Genomic DNA, 17,949 nt, shown 5'->3' on the forward strand with positions numbered 1-17,949 from the left:
ATTATATATTACCAGGTGGAAATGAGTATTCAATAAAGTATAATTAAAGGAGCCTTTGTTGTAGCTAACCAACCATTGTGAAGTTACTTAATACCATAGTTCAATACTGGCAGACCCACAACTATCAATAAATGAATAAATACCTCCATCCATCCATACATACATATATAAATGGTAGAAAGGAAAGGAATTCTTGCAGGTGACAATACATGGGTCAGTGATACATGAATTATCATCTTTTATGGACAATATATCTTATGTAAAATACAATTAAATTTCAACTAGAGAGAATTAAAAAAAAAAGTACAATAATGTAAGCGGTATTATAGTTTATAAAACTCTAAAATGGGCTCATGACTGACCTGAGGCATCAACTTTTAAAGCACATTCATGGCCAGAGTAGCAGTCTCCAGCTGGTTGGAGGGTCAATTTGCGAGGGTCAGCTGCCTCTACAGTGTAGGGGGTCCCACTGATGGCTGTCCCCTGATGTAACACTGCCACACTGTATGATCCAACCTGGGTGCATACAAAGTTTACGTGTTACCCATATGTGTTATGGTAACATTATCCTGTAGACACTATTTTAGAATAAATGACCAGCCTTCTCCTGCTGGCATTACAAATTCAACAAACATCCAGTCACCTCTTGGGGATTAACCAAAGCATAAATACTCACACATCTTTATCTAAATTATCCTATCTATCTATCTGTTGCCAGATCCTTTAATCCCATTAAGAGATGCCCACATAATGCTGCAGAAGTAGATGAAGAGCCCCCTGCAGCTGCATTGTGGGGGACTCCATCATCCATGGTCAGTTAGTGGACTTTTGGGGCAGGGCACCATCTAAACAAAAGCGTTTTAGTATTCCAGATGCAGGAGTAGACGACATAACACAGGCTGTGGATGACATTTTTGAGAATGCGGAATATGCTAGCCTTATCATTCATGCAGGCACTAATGAATGATGTTGCATGAACCTGATCAGAGGAGCTGATGGTGAAGTACAGAAGGATGATCCAACGCTATGAGGTGAAAACTAACAACATTTTAAGTTCAGGCATAATCCCAAGGATTGGTGCAGGGAATGCCTTCTTCAGTTAAGCATTTAGTATAAATAATAGGGTCACTTTGATTGCAAGAAGTTGAGTTCATCGACACATGGAACCAGTTTTACGAGCTGCGAACACTATTTGTGAATGATGGACTACACTTGAATGCTGTTGGTTCTGCCCATCTTGGTTGTTTGCTTAGTGATGCAGTAAGATTTTTCTGGTGGAAAAACAAGCATCACAAGAGGAGAATGTAGATGGCATATGATCCAATAAATCAATATGTAATGGAAGCTACTCACATCGGAAAGGAAAACACATTAAAGCTCTACTTGTAAATGTGCGTATTCTGAGTAATAAATTTTCTGATTTAGAGGCCTTTGTCTTTGCTGAAGATTATGATGTAATTGATATATCAGAATCGTGGTTAAATACTGAGCAAAGAGATTTTCTAACAGAGTTTAATTTACCAGGCTATCACATTTTCAGTAGTGAAAGGAAGAACAGAGCAAAGAGCAGTGTGTTGTTATATATTAAATCACGATTTCATCCAGTCATAATTACCAAGCCATGTATTAAAAACATTGACTCTACAGTATTTATATTCAGCTTAGAAATGATTCTTGTCATAAAATCACCCTTGGGTTAATTTACTGTCCTCCCGGTCAGCCACTCAACATTGACAATGAAATCTACAGTCAAATTGCCGAAATCTCTTGTATGCAAAGCACTGTAATACAGTATTTGGTGATTTTAATTTACTAGTTCCAAAATGGGAAGAAGCCCTATCCTCACACACAGGGTTAGACCTATATACAAACTTGCAGGAAAGTTCTTTGTATCAATTTGTAAATTATCTGACACATAGAGCTAAGATCCTAGATCTTGTCTTAGCCACATCAGAAAATTTAGTGAGTAACGTTATTGTAGAAGAATTTAGTACAAATGATCATCGCATAGTTACATTTAACATTAAATTCAGAGAAGACAGTGTCATGGCCAATGGCGAGAAAGTGCCTGACATAAAGAAGGCAAATTTTTGAGAAATTAAAGGCAATTGTAGGTGCAGGTGACTGGCATCCCATTGTCAAAACTTTTAGTAATGCATGGAGTTTTTAAAAGAAACTCTCAACAGTGCAGTTAAGCTAGGTATTCCAGTGTGCAACAGGCGGCCTGCCAAATATTCTAAACCCAAATGATGGAACTCCAACATTAAACATTGTCTGGCAGCAAATAATCTTGCTTATAAAAATTATAATACCACAAGGAGTCAAAGTTATAAAAATAAATACGAAGCCCCTCAATGGAAAGCCAAAAAATTACTTATATGCAGTTAGAAAAATCCTGAGGAACATACTGCAAGTACAGTATCAGTAAATCAAATCTCAAAGAATTTTTGTTACATAAAAGGCAAAATGGTAATAACTCCAACAACTGGTCCCTTAATCAAAGATAAAGGAGAGCATACTAGTGATGAAACTATGATGGCAAAAATTCTTAATACTGTACTGTCTTTCTCCAGGTCAGTATTTACAACAGAAAACATACTGTACATAAAATTCCTGCTGTTTCCCTAGTTCCTATAGAAGAGGGCAACATAATCAATGACATTACAGTTAGTGATCATGATGTGCTACTTGCAATTAGCAAATTAAAAGAGAATAAAACACCAAGACTGGATGAATTATCTTCTCATGTATTAAAGGAACCACAGAATGAAATATCAAAGTCTTTGTCTGAACTTTTTAACTTATCACTTACGAGCAGTAAGGTGCCACATGAATGGAAGTTTGCAAGTGTAACTCCATATTCAAAATGGGCAACAGAGCTCAACCAGAAAACTACCGCCCAATTGGTTTAACGTCAGTGGTTTGCAAATTGCTTGAAACTATTCTCAGGGACAGGTTTGTGAGACACTTAGAAACAAATCATCTCATCAAAGAATCACAATGGTTTTCAAAATAATCCGCTCTTGCTTCACGAATCTGTTGGACTTTTTCAGTGATGTGCTGAACACGTACAATGAGAATAAATCATTTGATGTTGTCTACCCCAATTTTCAAAAGGCTTTGGACAAAGTTCCATACTCCTTCAGAAGCTAAAGGCACATGGTTTCAGTGCCAGTGTTCTCGGATGCGTAGAAGATTGGCTCACCGGACGAAAGCAAAGAGTTGTAATATATGGAAAAGAGTTAGATTGGATAAATGTTGCAAGTGGAGTGCTGCAGGGCTCAGTGTTAGGTCTTACTCTTTTTTCAATAATTATAAATGATACTGATGAAGGATTGTGTTGCAAGATTTCAAAATTTGCTGATGATACAGTGCACTCTCACACAATATGAGTTTATGGGTGGCAGAAACCCTTGCATTCTTCGATTTCGCATTGTGTGAACCAAAGAACTTATGGGAAAAATGTTATATGGTGGCCAGCCCACCCAGGGCTTGGTCTTTGGGTCCCCTTCCAGCCTACTCTACCCTGCTAATACTTTGTCTGATAGTACTTCTAGCAGGACCAACAAATAGAACACCATGTACCTTTACGTAAGTGACTTCTGGGCTTCTTAAGGGAGGGGGATGGGTATCTCAGGCTCGGGGCATCTACTCTTGCCCCGCAGGGCGGGGCACCCCGTTGTCACTCTCACCGTCACTGCTGAGGTCTCCTGGAGGTGCCATAAAGCCTTCAAAGTCGATAGCTGAGACCATGATGACAGGTGGATAATGCTATGATGCTACAATGGACCACAGGATGCGAGGTACAACATGTGTTCTTGTGGCAATATGGAAGAGAAGTGTCTGTTTACCCAGGAAAGTCGGTAGATGGCATGCAGATAGCTGGCCAGCCACCCACCACTTTGAATCTGGCTTGTTGCCGGCCTCCTGCCTTCATGTGACTGACTCGCATTGTCCAGCCCGACACTCGTAGTAATGGCAAGAAGTCCATTTTTGCCTTGGAATCATACAGCCGATTCGCATGTTGGGAAGTTCAATTAGCTGATTTTGCAGTCGATAAAAATAAGCATTTTCTGGGTTGACCTCGCACTGTAGGTGATTCGCACCATGTGAGTTCGTATTGTGTGGGGATGCACTATACTAAAATGTGTAACAGAGCAGATACAGCACTGCAGAGGCAGGCAATTCAGAGACATCTTGATCAACTGTTTAACTGGGCCCAAGCACAGCAAATGGATTTCAGTATTCCATCCATCCATCCATCATCCAATCCTACATTGCCCCATGAGGAGCATAGGAGCCTGGGGCTAGGCAGTTGGTCCCGACATTTAAGATGAGAGTGACCAGCCTCACTCATCCCTGAGTGGCATTACATGAGCAATCAACCCCAACCACCCCTTGGATATAAACCTTCACCGGCTCAATCCAACTGCAGCGCAATAATTACCCACTAAACCACCAGGCGCCAAAATTTGGTTATATGGTTACCACCCAGCATAGTAAATGGTTTCCTGGTGCACAGGAAACCATTTGGCTTGTCACTCAATGTAGAGTCACCCACAGGCTGAAGGAAGTGGAAAGAATGAAGGAAAGAAAGACAGAAGAGGGAGTATAAAGTCACCCATAGGCAGAAGGACAAGGAAAGAATGAAGGAAAGAAAGACAGAAGAGAATGGAAGGAAAGAACGATGGAGAGGAAAGGGCAGACACCCGAGAGCAGCACTACATTGAGTGAGTGGATGGTGAGCGCCCTCACCTACCACAAGGATTTCAGTATTAATAAATGTAAAGTGCTAAACACTGGCAGTAAAAATGTAAGAACTAGTTATAACATGAATTATATTCGACTTGGTAGGGGAAACCATGAAAAAAGACTCAGGAGTTATGATAAAAAATGATTTGAAACCAGGCAAACAATGTACAGTACATTAGCTGTGAAAAAAGCCAATAAATTGACTGGATTCATAGGTTGAGCATCTGAATATAAGTCCAATAATATCGTCCTCACTTTGTATAATTCCTGTATATGCCTGCACTTGGAGTATTACATTCAATTTTGGCCACAGTTTTATAAAAAGGATATGGAGAAACTTGAAAGAGAACAGCAAAGAATGACAAAAATGATACCTAGACAGAGAAATAAACCATATAAGGAACATTTAGATGCTCTGAATCTCTTTACCCTAACTAAATGGAGGTTACAAGGAAATCTAATTCAGGTATTCAAAATATTCAAAGGACATGATAACATGGCTGTCAATATATACTTCACAATTCATTGCTCAAATTATACAAGAGGCAATGGGTATAAAATAATTGGCAAATGATTCCAGTCGCATAAAGCTAAACATTTCTTCTTTAATAGAGTTGTTAATAAATGGAACAAATTGCCCTCCAATGTAGTCAATTGTAATAAAGTGCTAACTTTTAAAGGTCGCTTGGATAAGTGTGTCATCGAACCCCCAGCTTAATATGTTTACTCCTGAATAAAACACTTTTGTATATATAATTTTTTTTTTTTCAGAGCCCGGATCAATTTATTAAATGCAACTATAAGTAATACCTCATTTATCTGGATGTGCAGTACCTGGACTTATTCATCACAGGTTAACATGAGTACAAGTAGTCTCCAAACCCTACCCTCTCTCACAAACATCCAAATAAAAGAGTTCTACTTTACTCTCTACAGACAGTAACACAATACAGCCCTGGCACCCTCACTCATACTCCTGATGGCATTTAAAAGTTTCCCATCTACTCCATATTATATTTTCTGAACTATCCAGTTAGGATTAATACAACCACATTACTGCAATGCTGTAAGTATGTTTAAATACTTGTCACTCCTCTCTGGATTTTTTCAAAACTCTGACAAGAATCAACAATCCACACAAAGCACTTCATGGTGATGGTTGAAAAAAAATGGTAAGTAAAATTTCAGTGCCAGTTTGGAAGCACACTAAACTTATTGTAATTTGGATATAACACCACTGCACATGACTGAGAAGCCTACAGTGAAGTAACATCCTACTGTACTAGCCCGAGAGACGAGAACTATTGAAAGCCCTGTATTTACACGCCATGGGTCTCTGATCATACCAAAATACAAGTTCAAAATGTATATAATCTAATAGTAAGGTTCTTGATACTTTTGCTAATGTCTTTAGCAATATGTGTTGCAGAAGCTAAGTTTCTTGTTCTCTTAGTAAAATCAACCAAACCATTTGCTGATATGCCACTACAGTGCAGAGGAAAAAAAAAAAAAAAAAAAAAAAAAAAAGCTATCAAGTACTGTAATGTGGAGTGGATGAAATCATATAAGTTTCACAAGGTCAGAGCTAAACAAACAGTACCCTCACCCTTCAAACTATCTTTGCATGGCTGGACTACAAGAGTCCACAACAATCACAGTGGCTTGGATCATTACATTCATCCTCCATTTGCCAAAGGTGGAGGGAAAAAAGAAAAAACTGTCCCATATGACCCCTTGTGAGGGGTAGGAGCACCATGGTGTACGTTAATAGAGTAGTACAGTTAATATTTCGAGCCAGAGTTGTGAGTAGTGAGTTACCTGGTCAGCACGGTACTCAGCACGGTGGAGACCACTACGCAATTTCACCAGTCGAGCTGGAACCTGTCCACCATCAGGGCCAGTCACACGTATGTCCAGCTCTCCATCAAGGCCTTTGGTGTCCACAGTGAAGGATGCTGTGCTGCCTGTCACCACCTGTATCAAGCATAACACCTACAATACTCTTAACATCTTCAGCAGGAGTGCCTCTTTTACTGTTTTATTCTTGCTCCACCTTCACTTTATTCAACTAAGGGGAGACTTAACCACTTGAATTCAGTGACATGTTTTTACACCATTCTTGCCACCACCTGATGAGTTTTTATTAATCTAGATCAGACCTCTATTAGTTAAGGGGTTAATAAAGGGTATAAATAATTCCTTCAGTCTGAAAACTCTCCTAAGCTGAGGGAAAGCCTCTGAAGGTAGCAAGAACATAATAAAATGTCACCAGACTGCAGGCATTAATAGTAAAAGGACAGAAACAGTCTCAATAACACTAATATCATACTACAATCCTGGGTGTGTGTCTGTAGTGTATATAGTGCTGCCAAAACTATGAAAGGGATTTCAATGAAACCCGGCAGGATGGTTGCAACAGGGTCACAGATGGGCCCATTTCAATTTCATGTTAACTGAAATTTTCTAAAGGGGTGTTTTGACCCCTGATTGTTTTCACTGGCTTTGCAGCTGAACAATGCAGCAGGGTGATGAAGCACCTGCTCCTACATCAACGCTTAATCACTGACTTCAAGCAAAGTGTAGTGTGGTCCAGAAATGGCTGTCATTTGGGGAAGTGTTGAACAACCCTGATAGGGCCACAGTCACTAGTATTTTACTAACAGAGGTACCCAGCATTATTGAACATATTAAAAAAAAAATAATAATACAACTGTGGCAGTACATGCCAAGTGGGACACTCAGCGGCCAACCCCCTAGGGATTGGCCCAAAGGATCCACCCTGCCTACAACCTGATCCAGGAGTAGGTATACCACTGTAAAGAAAAAAAAATAAGTACTGTATATAACTGGTCATATTTTAAAAGAGGAACCCCCTCCAAGGAGGAGACTGCCCACAGGAGTCGCACCTTGCCTAAAACCTGGTCCAGAAGGAAGTCCATCTCTATGATTTTTTTTTTTTCCTAGGTAAAAATCTTATAATACTGTCCTACTATCATCACTGCCATTATTGCCACAATGAATAGCAACACCACCATCATCACTACCACTACAATTACAATCACTGTCACTACTATCACTATCATTTTCATGACTCGCTTAAAGGCCGTCTTTGGTGGCCTCTGCTCAATGTCAAGAAATGAGTCATAACTGTGGAACTGATGGCCTGATAGGACTGGCAACTGTTTTATTCTTCAAGTTAGAACATTTTAACGGTACCTTGCTCTAACCAAAACTGTGCTACATGGCGTTGTTTTTGCTGTGTTACAATAACAAACAAATATACAGAAATCAGATCATTATAATACAGACTATCATAGATGTGACTGTGAAGGAAAAGCACATTTTCCATTATAAACACATATTTTCACATTTCTCATCTTCAGTTCTTCCCTCTTTTCCTATCCTTATCTTTTTCTTCACTCCAGCTGATATGAGTAACACTACGCTCCCACTTACACTGCCAACTAATCTACACCATCCACTCAAACCCTTCTCATGTTAATAGCAAATCCACAATACCAAACCCCCCCAAGCTTCCCTCTCTCATTCCACTGGTCTGTGTGTAAACAGACCCTTGCTAGTCCCACCCTACCTACAACCTGGTCAGGTGGATGTCTACCACTGCAAAATTTTGTTTTCCAAGGCAAAAAAAAACTTTGACTATGCACCAAGGACAAATATGCATGCACAAACAGACAGACAGAAAGTACTTCCTCCTGATAATTATATTCAGCTTAGGAAAGATCCTGCATTAAGTCATCAATAACACTAACAGTCTTAATTAAACCATAGAGGAACACAAGCCTCCTTAACCCATGAATGCTGGGCTAAAATCTGCTTAGGCCTCACCTCAGTACAGAAAACAAAAACAAAAACATAGCTTTACTTCTATCCTTAATATCTCAGAAACTGTAGCAGCCAGGGAAATGAATTAAAGATCATATTGCTCATCAACTCTTCTTCTCGCAAATGAAAGTATCCCCAGGTTTCTAGGTCACTGCATTGATTAGCAGTGACATGAGGAACAGGACTACTTTTCGTCAGGCAAAACAGGATGTGTTCATGTGTCTGCCTGTGGCCCTGATTATGGCTTTGCTTTCAACGTGATACCTTCTCTATTACAGTACTAGATAAGGTGTCCAAGGCATGCCCTGTGGTACTATCACTGAGATCCTTTCTTAGTATTCTTGGAAAGAGGATTGGAAGGGGTAGATGAGGCAAAAGTCCACGTGAGGCAGGAATGAAATCGGATGAGAAAGAATAAGAAAGGATCGTCCTACACCTGACAAAGTCATAGAGACAGCTGCGGTATGGTTAAGCGGGCTGGTGGGAGTCTCCCATGGGCTTTTGATGATGAGATAAAGTGGCAGCCACCTCAAATTGTGGTTCCTACCGACACCCAGCGGTGCTACGCCACCAATTCCGACCAACACCCGGCGGTTAGGGGTTAAATAACATAATACTTTAAATGTCTGTTAATTAATTCCATCCAGGTCAGTTTTCCACATAAACTGCACAAAAAAATTTAGTCTAACAATTTATATTAGATGGTTATTAGCAAAAGTTTATAGTATCACATTCAGCACAGCATTTCCAATTGGCATTGTCAGTCACAAGAAAAAACATTCAAGTCCTTGTTATATGCCACTGATGTGTTCCAACATATCTCAACTTTTTCCATGCTGTAAACTAGGGGAACTGGCCAGTCACCTTTATAGGATGGTACTTTTTTCTCCAAATTATTGTGGAATTGACAGAATAAAATTATATAATAACTTTCTGAATAAGGAATGTCAGTATCTCACCTGCTTGAGTCCATCCCCTTTGGCTGTAACCATCTGACTCTCCTTGCGCTGAAGATGCCTCACTTCCCGGGGCTCCAGTTCACGCACCTCACACTTAAATGGTGATCCTGATGGTCCAATGCAAGTGTTACAACATCTCATATTTCAAAGACTACAATGGGTAAGACTTAAAATCTGAATAACCTGATTTACTGAAAATCAAGATTAAAGACAACTGGGGGTTATTGTTGCTGGAGCTCAACTCCAGTCATGTCTGGTCCAGCAGACCCAATGACTTCAGAGAAGTGACTGCCACTGTGGATTCATCTCACAAGTTTTCAACACCATTCATGTTGTGTCTGTCTTCCTATGACCTGTGCTGTGCAATGCTCCATGTGTTGTGCAGGCTACTCTACTGGAAGGGCACATGTCATCTGTAATTCTGCCCAACCTAAATCTAAGCAGGTAACAGAGGAGAGCTGGGTGATGATGACCTGACCCAAACCCAGCTTTTTTTTTTTTTTTTTTTTTTTTTTTAATGCAAAGTCAAAGAAACCAAAGGCTGGAAACCTGCACGATTGTTCCCTCAACAAATAAATACATATATAAATAAATTAAAATAAAAATAAAATACAGTAAAAGAGCCAAATTCAAGGTCCATTCACTTCGAGATGCCTGGGCACATACTGCTGCGATGGACGCCGCTAAAAGCAGATGGAAAGGTGAAGGGTGGAGTCACCAGTGAAGGAGTGGATAATATTAGATGTACAGTTTAGAAGGTGACTGATGAATAGAAGGATGAGAGTTGGTGACAGGGCAGAACCATGAGGAAAACCATTACTGATAGCTCCAAGGGAAAACTGGCAACTGTCTAAAGCAGCAACTATAGAACAACCAGGAAGGAAACTAGAGATGAAGACACATAATAAGAAAGAAACCGTAAGAGGGTCGTTTGGAAATTAAAGATCTGACCCAGACTTGACTGAAAGCCCTTGAAATGTCAAATGCAGTGGCATAGCTTTCACCATAGTCCCAAAAGTAGGATGAACAGGAGCCTGAAAGGAAAGTGAGAAGATCACCAGGGGAGTATCCTTGGTGGAAACTATACTGGCAAATGGAGACAAGGTTATGATAGGAAAGGTGTTTTTAAATACTGTATACTTGTTAAGGGTACATTCAAAATCTATAGAAATAGAGGATGTTAAAGTGTAGTAGTTAGAGGCTGGGAAAGGTCACCCTGCTCTGGGATGGGCTGAATGAGAGCAAACTTCCAGCAATACTGAAAGGTACAAGTTAACATATAAAGGTGAAAAAGTTTACCTAGGCAAGGTTTAAGCACAGAAGCACAGTTCTTGGGAACAACAGGAAGGACCCCATCAGGCCTGTATTCCTTGTTAGTACAGTAATGAGGCCAGTGAGGGCAGATACTACATCAACTGATGAAATTTTATTGTAAGCCTTGAGTAAGTCAATGATGGGGACAGGAAAGGTGTTTTTAAATACTGTACATTTGTTAAGAGTAATTCAAAATCTATAGAAATAGAGGATGTTAAAGTGCAGTAGCTAGAAGGCTGGGAAAGGTACCCTGCTCTGGGACAGGCTGAATGACAGCAAACTTCCAGCAAGACGGAAAGGTGCAAGTTAACATATAAACGTGAAAAAGTTTACCTAGGCAGGGTTTAAGCACAGAAGCACAGTTCTTGGGAACAACAGGAAGGACCCCATCAGGCCTGTATTCCTTGTTAGTACAGTAATGAGGCCAGTGAGGGCAGATACTACATCAACTGGCAAAATTTTATTGTAAGTCATGAATAAGTCAATGATGGGGACAGCACTGGAATTGTTTTAGATGGAACTGGAGGAGAATGTCTGGGTGAAGAGCTCTGCTTTTTCAATAGAAGAAACAGTTACAGAGACATCACAGCAGAAAAGAAGAGGGAAGGTGGATGATGTAAAGTAGTTAGAAAGGTTTTTGACAAGTTACCAAAAGGGTCAGGAAGGATATGAGTTGAAAAGTTTAGAGCATTTGGTAAGAATGAAATTATTCTAAGCAGAACAGACAGCACAATTCTGGGCAAAAATAAAATAGATGAGAATCAGAGATGAGTTAGTAGCAGTATCTTTTGTAGGCCTTCTCCTTGTTGTGGCCAACATTAGAACAACCAAGGTTAAACCCATTTTTTTTTTTTTTCTTTTTTTTTTTTTTTTAGTCATGGGATAAAAGAAAGGTATGGGAATGACCTCCATAATGTGCGAGACACAAACACAGATGGCTCTTGGACATGGAAACAGTATGTTGAAACTCTCCAAGACAGTCAGGAATAAGGGTAGGGTGCTGTACAGGCCGATCAAGGTCACATAGAAAAGATGTAGACTTGTTCACAGGGTGGATCAATGAATGGAGAACAGTGCTGAAGGTGATTAGTTCTATTAGGTAAAGTGATTAGCTCTGGTTAATAATACCTCTAATGGGTGAACATCAGGAATGAGGTCATACTACCAGCATAGTGCTCTGATCAAGGTGTTGAACTGTCCTGTGCATGACATGGGTATGTAGGTGTTTCTTCATTGGTACTACTGAAGTGTTTTGAGGTGGGATGTTGTTGAAGAGCCTGGTAATGTTTGTGTGGTGACTGTTTGAAGTGTCTAGATGTGTTGTGTGGCTCTCTCATATAATGACAGGGGTGTTGTGTGTTAGCACAGGTTTCTTTGTAGAACTGTGTGCCTCTCCTCCCTAATGGGGAAGGACTTTAATTTCAAAGTGTGAGCTGTGAGAGTGGTTTTGGTACAACCAGTTATGATATGTACAGCACTGTTCTGTATGATTTGCAAGGTGTTGCAGTGGGTGTTGGATAGGATGGGAGGGGCCATGCCAGGAAGGCATAGGATATCATTGATCTAATGTACTGTTTGTAGAGTAAGGAGAATATATCTTTTGGTTGCTCAAAGTCTGTTCCTGTAACTGTCCTGAGTGCGCTGAGTCTGGGGATGCACCACCTCGTGATGTCATGTGTGTGGTCCTTGAAGGTGAATCCCGACACTGTATGTTGCTCCAAGGATCTTAATGAAGGGAGTGTGTGTGTAGCATGAGTACACTGTTGAGTGTGATGTTAGGGATGTACCTGTACCTGTACTCATGATTTCTTCTGGTCATGAGTGAAGTGGTAGATTTGGCTGGAGCAACTGTCAGCTTGTTTCCATGAACCATGCCAGAAGTGCAGGGGCGCACACATGAATTTTCTAAGGGGGGGGCCCGTAGTGAGGTGAGGTCAGGTAATCCGATAATTACTGGGAGGTCATATGCAGGTTTAGAGTCAGGGAGCGGCTGGCTCATGTGTTACTCTTTGTTTGTACTTGCCAATTTTTCATGCTTTGCTGTTATCGAAATAAATATATATATATATATTTTTAAAGGACCCAGAGAGCTAAGGGGGGGGGCCCAGGCCCCCTCCCCTGGGTGCACCCCTGCAGAAGTGTGTTATAGAAGTTTTATTGCAGTGTGCAAGTTATGTATGACATGTGGTGTTGGGCTGTCACAGAAATGTCATCGGCATAAGAGCCAATACATATGGGAAGCTGGGATAAGTGAATGTCATGCATGTATAGGTTGAAATGTGTGGGTGAAAGAACAGAACCTTGTGAAACAACATTATAAAATTTGTGTTCATGATGACTTGCCCAGGAGTGTAACAGGTGCTTGTCAGCCAGATAAGTACAGTAGCTGGTAAGACAGCATTTGATATAATTCTCCAAGTTTGTTTTTAAGATTCTGGTGATTAGTTTGTGCTGAGGGATGGCAGCAAGGGACAGGGTAACATGGAGGCAAATTGTTTGTGACCACCCCTTATGGGATTATTTCTAGCTATAGATAATGTATTTAGATTTTCCATTCTAATACCAGTACTTTCTTCCGGTCTTCCAAGAAATTAGCAAAACACATGCGGGAAACATCTTTTATTGATTTATGAGACTAAGTGCTTGCTTAAGAATACTGTACTTTCTTGGTGCCTCTTGGTCTGTATGGACCATCACCTCCATGTTATGGTTCATACAAAATGTACCCCATTTTCTTTTTTCCAGTGCGTTGCAAATAATGCATTTACCTTAACTGTAGGTCTAAAGAGGGGCAATTTCCACAGATTTCACTAACAGGTGTTGTTTTTTTATTCCCAACATTTTCCACATTCTATGCAAATACTTTTCCACTAGTAGTATGATTCAAGGTGGCTCCACCCTACTTGCTTATATGATTCTGAGCAGTAGTAGCCACAGTGACCAGCATGGTGAAATGGAAAAAACCTGGTCTGTCAACTGATAGGCAAAGGTTAAATTCCTGCAAGGTGCAGCAAAAATGACAGTGCAACAATGTCATGAGGAACAATTGACCTTTACTTCTTATAGTGAAGACACTATATTTTCATCATTCTTGGTATCACCAGGTAATATAATTCAAATCAAGAAAGGATTGCTCTGACAGCAGGGATTAGAAACAAACTCCACTATCTCCTTCAATACAGTAGCAATTTTCTATTTCACCTTGCTACTGCCAAAAGATGTTATTCAGCTTATGATGAACTATTTGTAGTGGAAGGGTTAAAGCAATTTCATAAATGCTAAAACCTAAGTCATCAGGTAACTAACCCACAACATCTTCCTCATTGAAAGTGATGTTGACGAAGTGTGGGATGGGCTCATGCGGTGTGAAGGTGACATCATAGAGTCCTCGTGACCTGGCGGCCACCTCTGCCCTGACAGAGGCCTTGGCAGTCGTAACCACCAGCTCCAGTGTCCCCTCCCCAGCCTGTGATGCATCCACTGTGAATGTCACTGGACGGTTCACCTGTCAAGGTACAGTAATTGGGCATAAATTAAAAATATCATTATAATACCTGTACATGAAATTTCAAATTAAATACAAAAATAATGACCATTAAAAAGTTACTGTTGTATCAGCCATTTCTACACAAACTGTATATTGTAGTTGCATTTAGTTAAATTTATTGTGTACATACACTGACTGATGTGACAATCATACACTGACTGCTATGACAATCATGAAACCCATCAAAAACAGCCATGGACATTATCAACTAGATCAGTAAAACTATACAAGAATTACTGGGAAGGAATGGGTGATGTAGAGAGATAAACTATACAAAATTTCTCTTCATCCTTTCTTTCAGCTAATCCTCCCTGATATTATCTGTGCTAGAAGTGAAGAAAGAAGAGAGACAGCTTGAGAATGATTAACAGCAATATCATGTCTCACCTTGGTGTGGTCTAATCCAGTTACTTGAACCTTTGTAACATCATATATGTTGCAGGTGAAAGGAGAGCCACCCACTGGCTCCCCATCCATACTGACACTTACAGAGTGAGGCCCCACCTCCAGGGGTTGAAATTCTGCAGAAAGCTTGCTTGGTAGTTCCCCAGACACTTTGATGGGCACATGGGCTCCCGATGGTGATGTTACCTGATACACCAGTACACTCAACCTAAATTATTCTGTGCTTTACACATATAGAACCTACTGTTCATAAATATATTTTCATACACATGAGTCATATATTGCCTTATGAAATATCCATTTGCATATATCCAAGAACATCTAAAGGTATGCATATATGAAATGTATCAAAATGTACACAAACCTGAATGACACAGTGTGAAACGTCTGCACTGCGAGGGTCAATGGTGATGAGGGCAGGCCGGGCAAGGGAACTCATTTTCAGTCCAGGACCTGACACTACCACTTGGCTGCTGTCACTCACACGGCACCTGAACGGTGACCCTGCAAAATAAGCAATTCACATGCTTATCCCAAGAAGTAAACAAAACTCTTCATACATACAATCTACAACACTTACCTGTTGAATAAACAGGGAAGAATGAGATCAGAGAGCTGTACCCTGGATATCCCCACTCCATAATAGTAACAATCAATTCCTTACTATCCTCTTCAGGTTGAAAAGGCCAATGACTAGGCTACCCACTCCCCATAAACAATCAACCCTTTACTACCACTTTGAGGTTCCTGGCATGCCTAAGACATTGGTCGCAGGCTAGGCACTAAGCTACTGCAGTTAAAATAATTTATGCGGCTGATGACAACCTTCATTCCTGCCACTGTTTATCCATCCATCCATCATCCAATCCTGTGTTGCCTCATGAAAATTGTAAAAGCCCAGGGCTAGGCAAGTTGGTCCTGACATTTAGGATAAGAGTGACCAGCCACATATCCCTGAGTGGTATTACATGAGCAATAAACCTCAACTACCCCTTGCATATAAACCTGCACCAGGTCAATCCAATTGGAGCGCCGTAATTACAGTATTCACTAAATCACCAGGTGCCATAATTTGGTTATATGGTTACCAACCAGTGTAGTAAATGGTTTCCTGGTGTACAGGAAACCATTTGGCTTGTCACTCAGTGTAGAGTCACCAACAGGCAGAAGGAAGAGGAAAGAATGATGGAAAGAACGATGGAAGAAGGAGGGAAAGTCACCTATAGGCAGAAGGAAGTGGAAAAAATGAAGGAAAGAAAGACAGAAGAGGAAGGAAGGAAGAAAGGAAAGGCCAGACACCCTAAGCAGGACTACATCGAGTGGGCTATTGTTTAAATCAGAGCAACACTGTTTAAGCTGACCTTGCTGTGTGACCTTGACTCTTGATTTACTGTTCACAAAAACAACAGATCAATCTCTTGGCTGATTCTCAACTCTTCCACCAAGTTTGGTGAAAATTAGGTCAAAACTGCTTAAGTTACATTCTTCCTACACAGACACATACATGGTTACAAATCTGACGCTGACCACTTACAAACTGATCTTAAAATTGAATTCTTCCATCCTTGCCTTACCTTCCGTGCATTCACCACATTTGGTCTAAATCAAATGTAAACTATTCAAGCTGACCTTGCCTCGTAACAATGACCTTTGACCCACTGTTCTAAAAAAAAAAAAAAAAACTGGGTCAACCTCTCAGCTTACCTTCATCCCTTGTGCAAAGCTGGTTAAAACTGGGATAAAATTGTTTGAATTACACAGTTCACAGGTAGGCATGCAGGCAGGCACACACACACACACACACACACACAATGTGGACAAGTGTCATGTAATCAAGTTTGGTAAAAGTGGAAAAAGACCTGATTGGGATTATAAGTTAGGAAATAAAACCCTATACACATCAGAAAGAAAGACCTAGGTGTGATCATCAATAACAGACTATCTCCGGCTGACCACATCAGCGAGAAGGTACGGAACATATATACACTGCTTGCAAATATGAGAATAGCATTCACATACATAAATGAAGACATGCTAAGAAGGATAATAACATCATTCATTAGACCAACCCTGGAATATGCATCAGTAGTCTGGAGTCCTCATCTCAAAAGGCACATAGATAAGATTGAAAAAGTTCAAAGGGCCGCTACAAGATGGATACCAAGCTTAAGGGACCTAAGCTACGAAGAAAGACTAAATAAACTGAATCTACCAACACTACAGGAGCGAAGGAAAAGAGGTGACATGATAATGCTATATAAGTGCATATCAGGGAAGGAGAAAATAGACATAAATGATTACTTAACACATGGAGAAGCATCAGCAAGAGGACACTTCAAAAAACCGCATAAGAAGAGAGGTGATAAAGACGTAAGGAAATTCAGTTTCCCAAACAGAGCAATTGATCAATGGAATGCACTACCGAATGAAATAGTGTGTGCCAAAACAATTCACAAATTTAAGGATATGTACGATAAATATGGTTTAAGACACGGGACAGTACGAGCTTGACTCATTCCTGTAAAGATACAATTAGGTAAGCAACGTTGGGTCTGGTTAGTACTTGGATGGGTGACCACCTGGGAACACCAGATGCTGTTGGCATCCCTACGTGTCAAGTGGGGTTGGTGGAGGATTAGTGCTCCTCCCTGTAAAACAATTAACTCTAAGCCGTTGACCACCCCGTTTGGGATACATGGCGTCTGGCAATGAATGAATGAATGAGGTAAGAACAATTAGGTAAGAACACACACAAACACACACATGCATGCACGCACGCATGCGCGCGCACACACACACACACACACACACACACATTTACACCGCTCGCTGGTGCAGTGGTAACGTTCTCGCTTGCCATCTGGCAGACGGGAGTTCGCGCCTCGCTCAGGTTGCGAAAAGTTTCACTGACGAAGTGGGTGGTTACTGTCCCCTTCGAGCAAGGGGACGGGTGTGTGCGTGTGTGAAAGTCACAGCCTTGCCCTTAGATCGGACTATATGAGCTCTCAGCTCCCTTCCGGGAGGGTAAAAGCTGACGATCACGACCATCAAGTGATCCTGACCGACCCGGTGAATCACACACACACACACAGACGTCGGACATCGGCGCTCCGTACCAAAACAGTG

At 40.7% G+C, this 17,949-nt stretch overlaps 1 protein-coding gene across 1 annotated transcript in view; it reads right to left on the bottom strand.

The window, feature by feature from the left end:
* The window catches only part of jbug (filamin-type immunoglobulin domains fbug), a 355,562-nt gene that overhangs the window by 17,762 nt on the left and 319,851 nt on the right, over positions 1-17,949 (bottom strand). The window contains exons 35-40 of the mRNA XM_080267010.1: positions 15,188-15,327; positions 14,806-15,009; positions 14,178-14,376; positions 9,558-9,664; positions 6,571-6,726; positions 363-516 (exon numbers count right to left, since the gene is read on the bottom strand). Of these exons, the coding sequence (XP_080123136.1) occupies positions 363-516; positions 6,571-6,726; positions 9,558-9,664; positions 14,178-14,376; positions 14,806-15,009; positions 15,188-15,327 (960 nt within the window). The remainder of the gene's footprint in view (positions 1-362; positions 517-6,570; positions 6,727-9,557; positions 9,665-14,177; positions 14,377-14,805; positions 15,010-15,187; positions 15,328-17,949) is intronic.

Source organism: Coenobita brevimanus, chromosome 23, assembly GCF_032717465.1.
Source record: "Coenobita brevimanus isolate Jiangsu-jjx chromosome 23, ASM3271746v2, whole genome shotgun sequence".
NCBI lineage: Eukaryota > Metazoa > Arthropoda > Malacostraca > Decapoda > Coenobitidae > Coenobita > Coenobita brevimanus.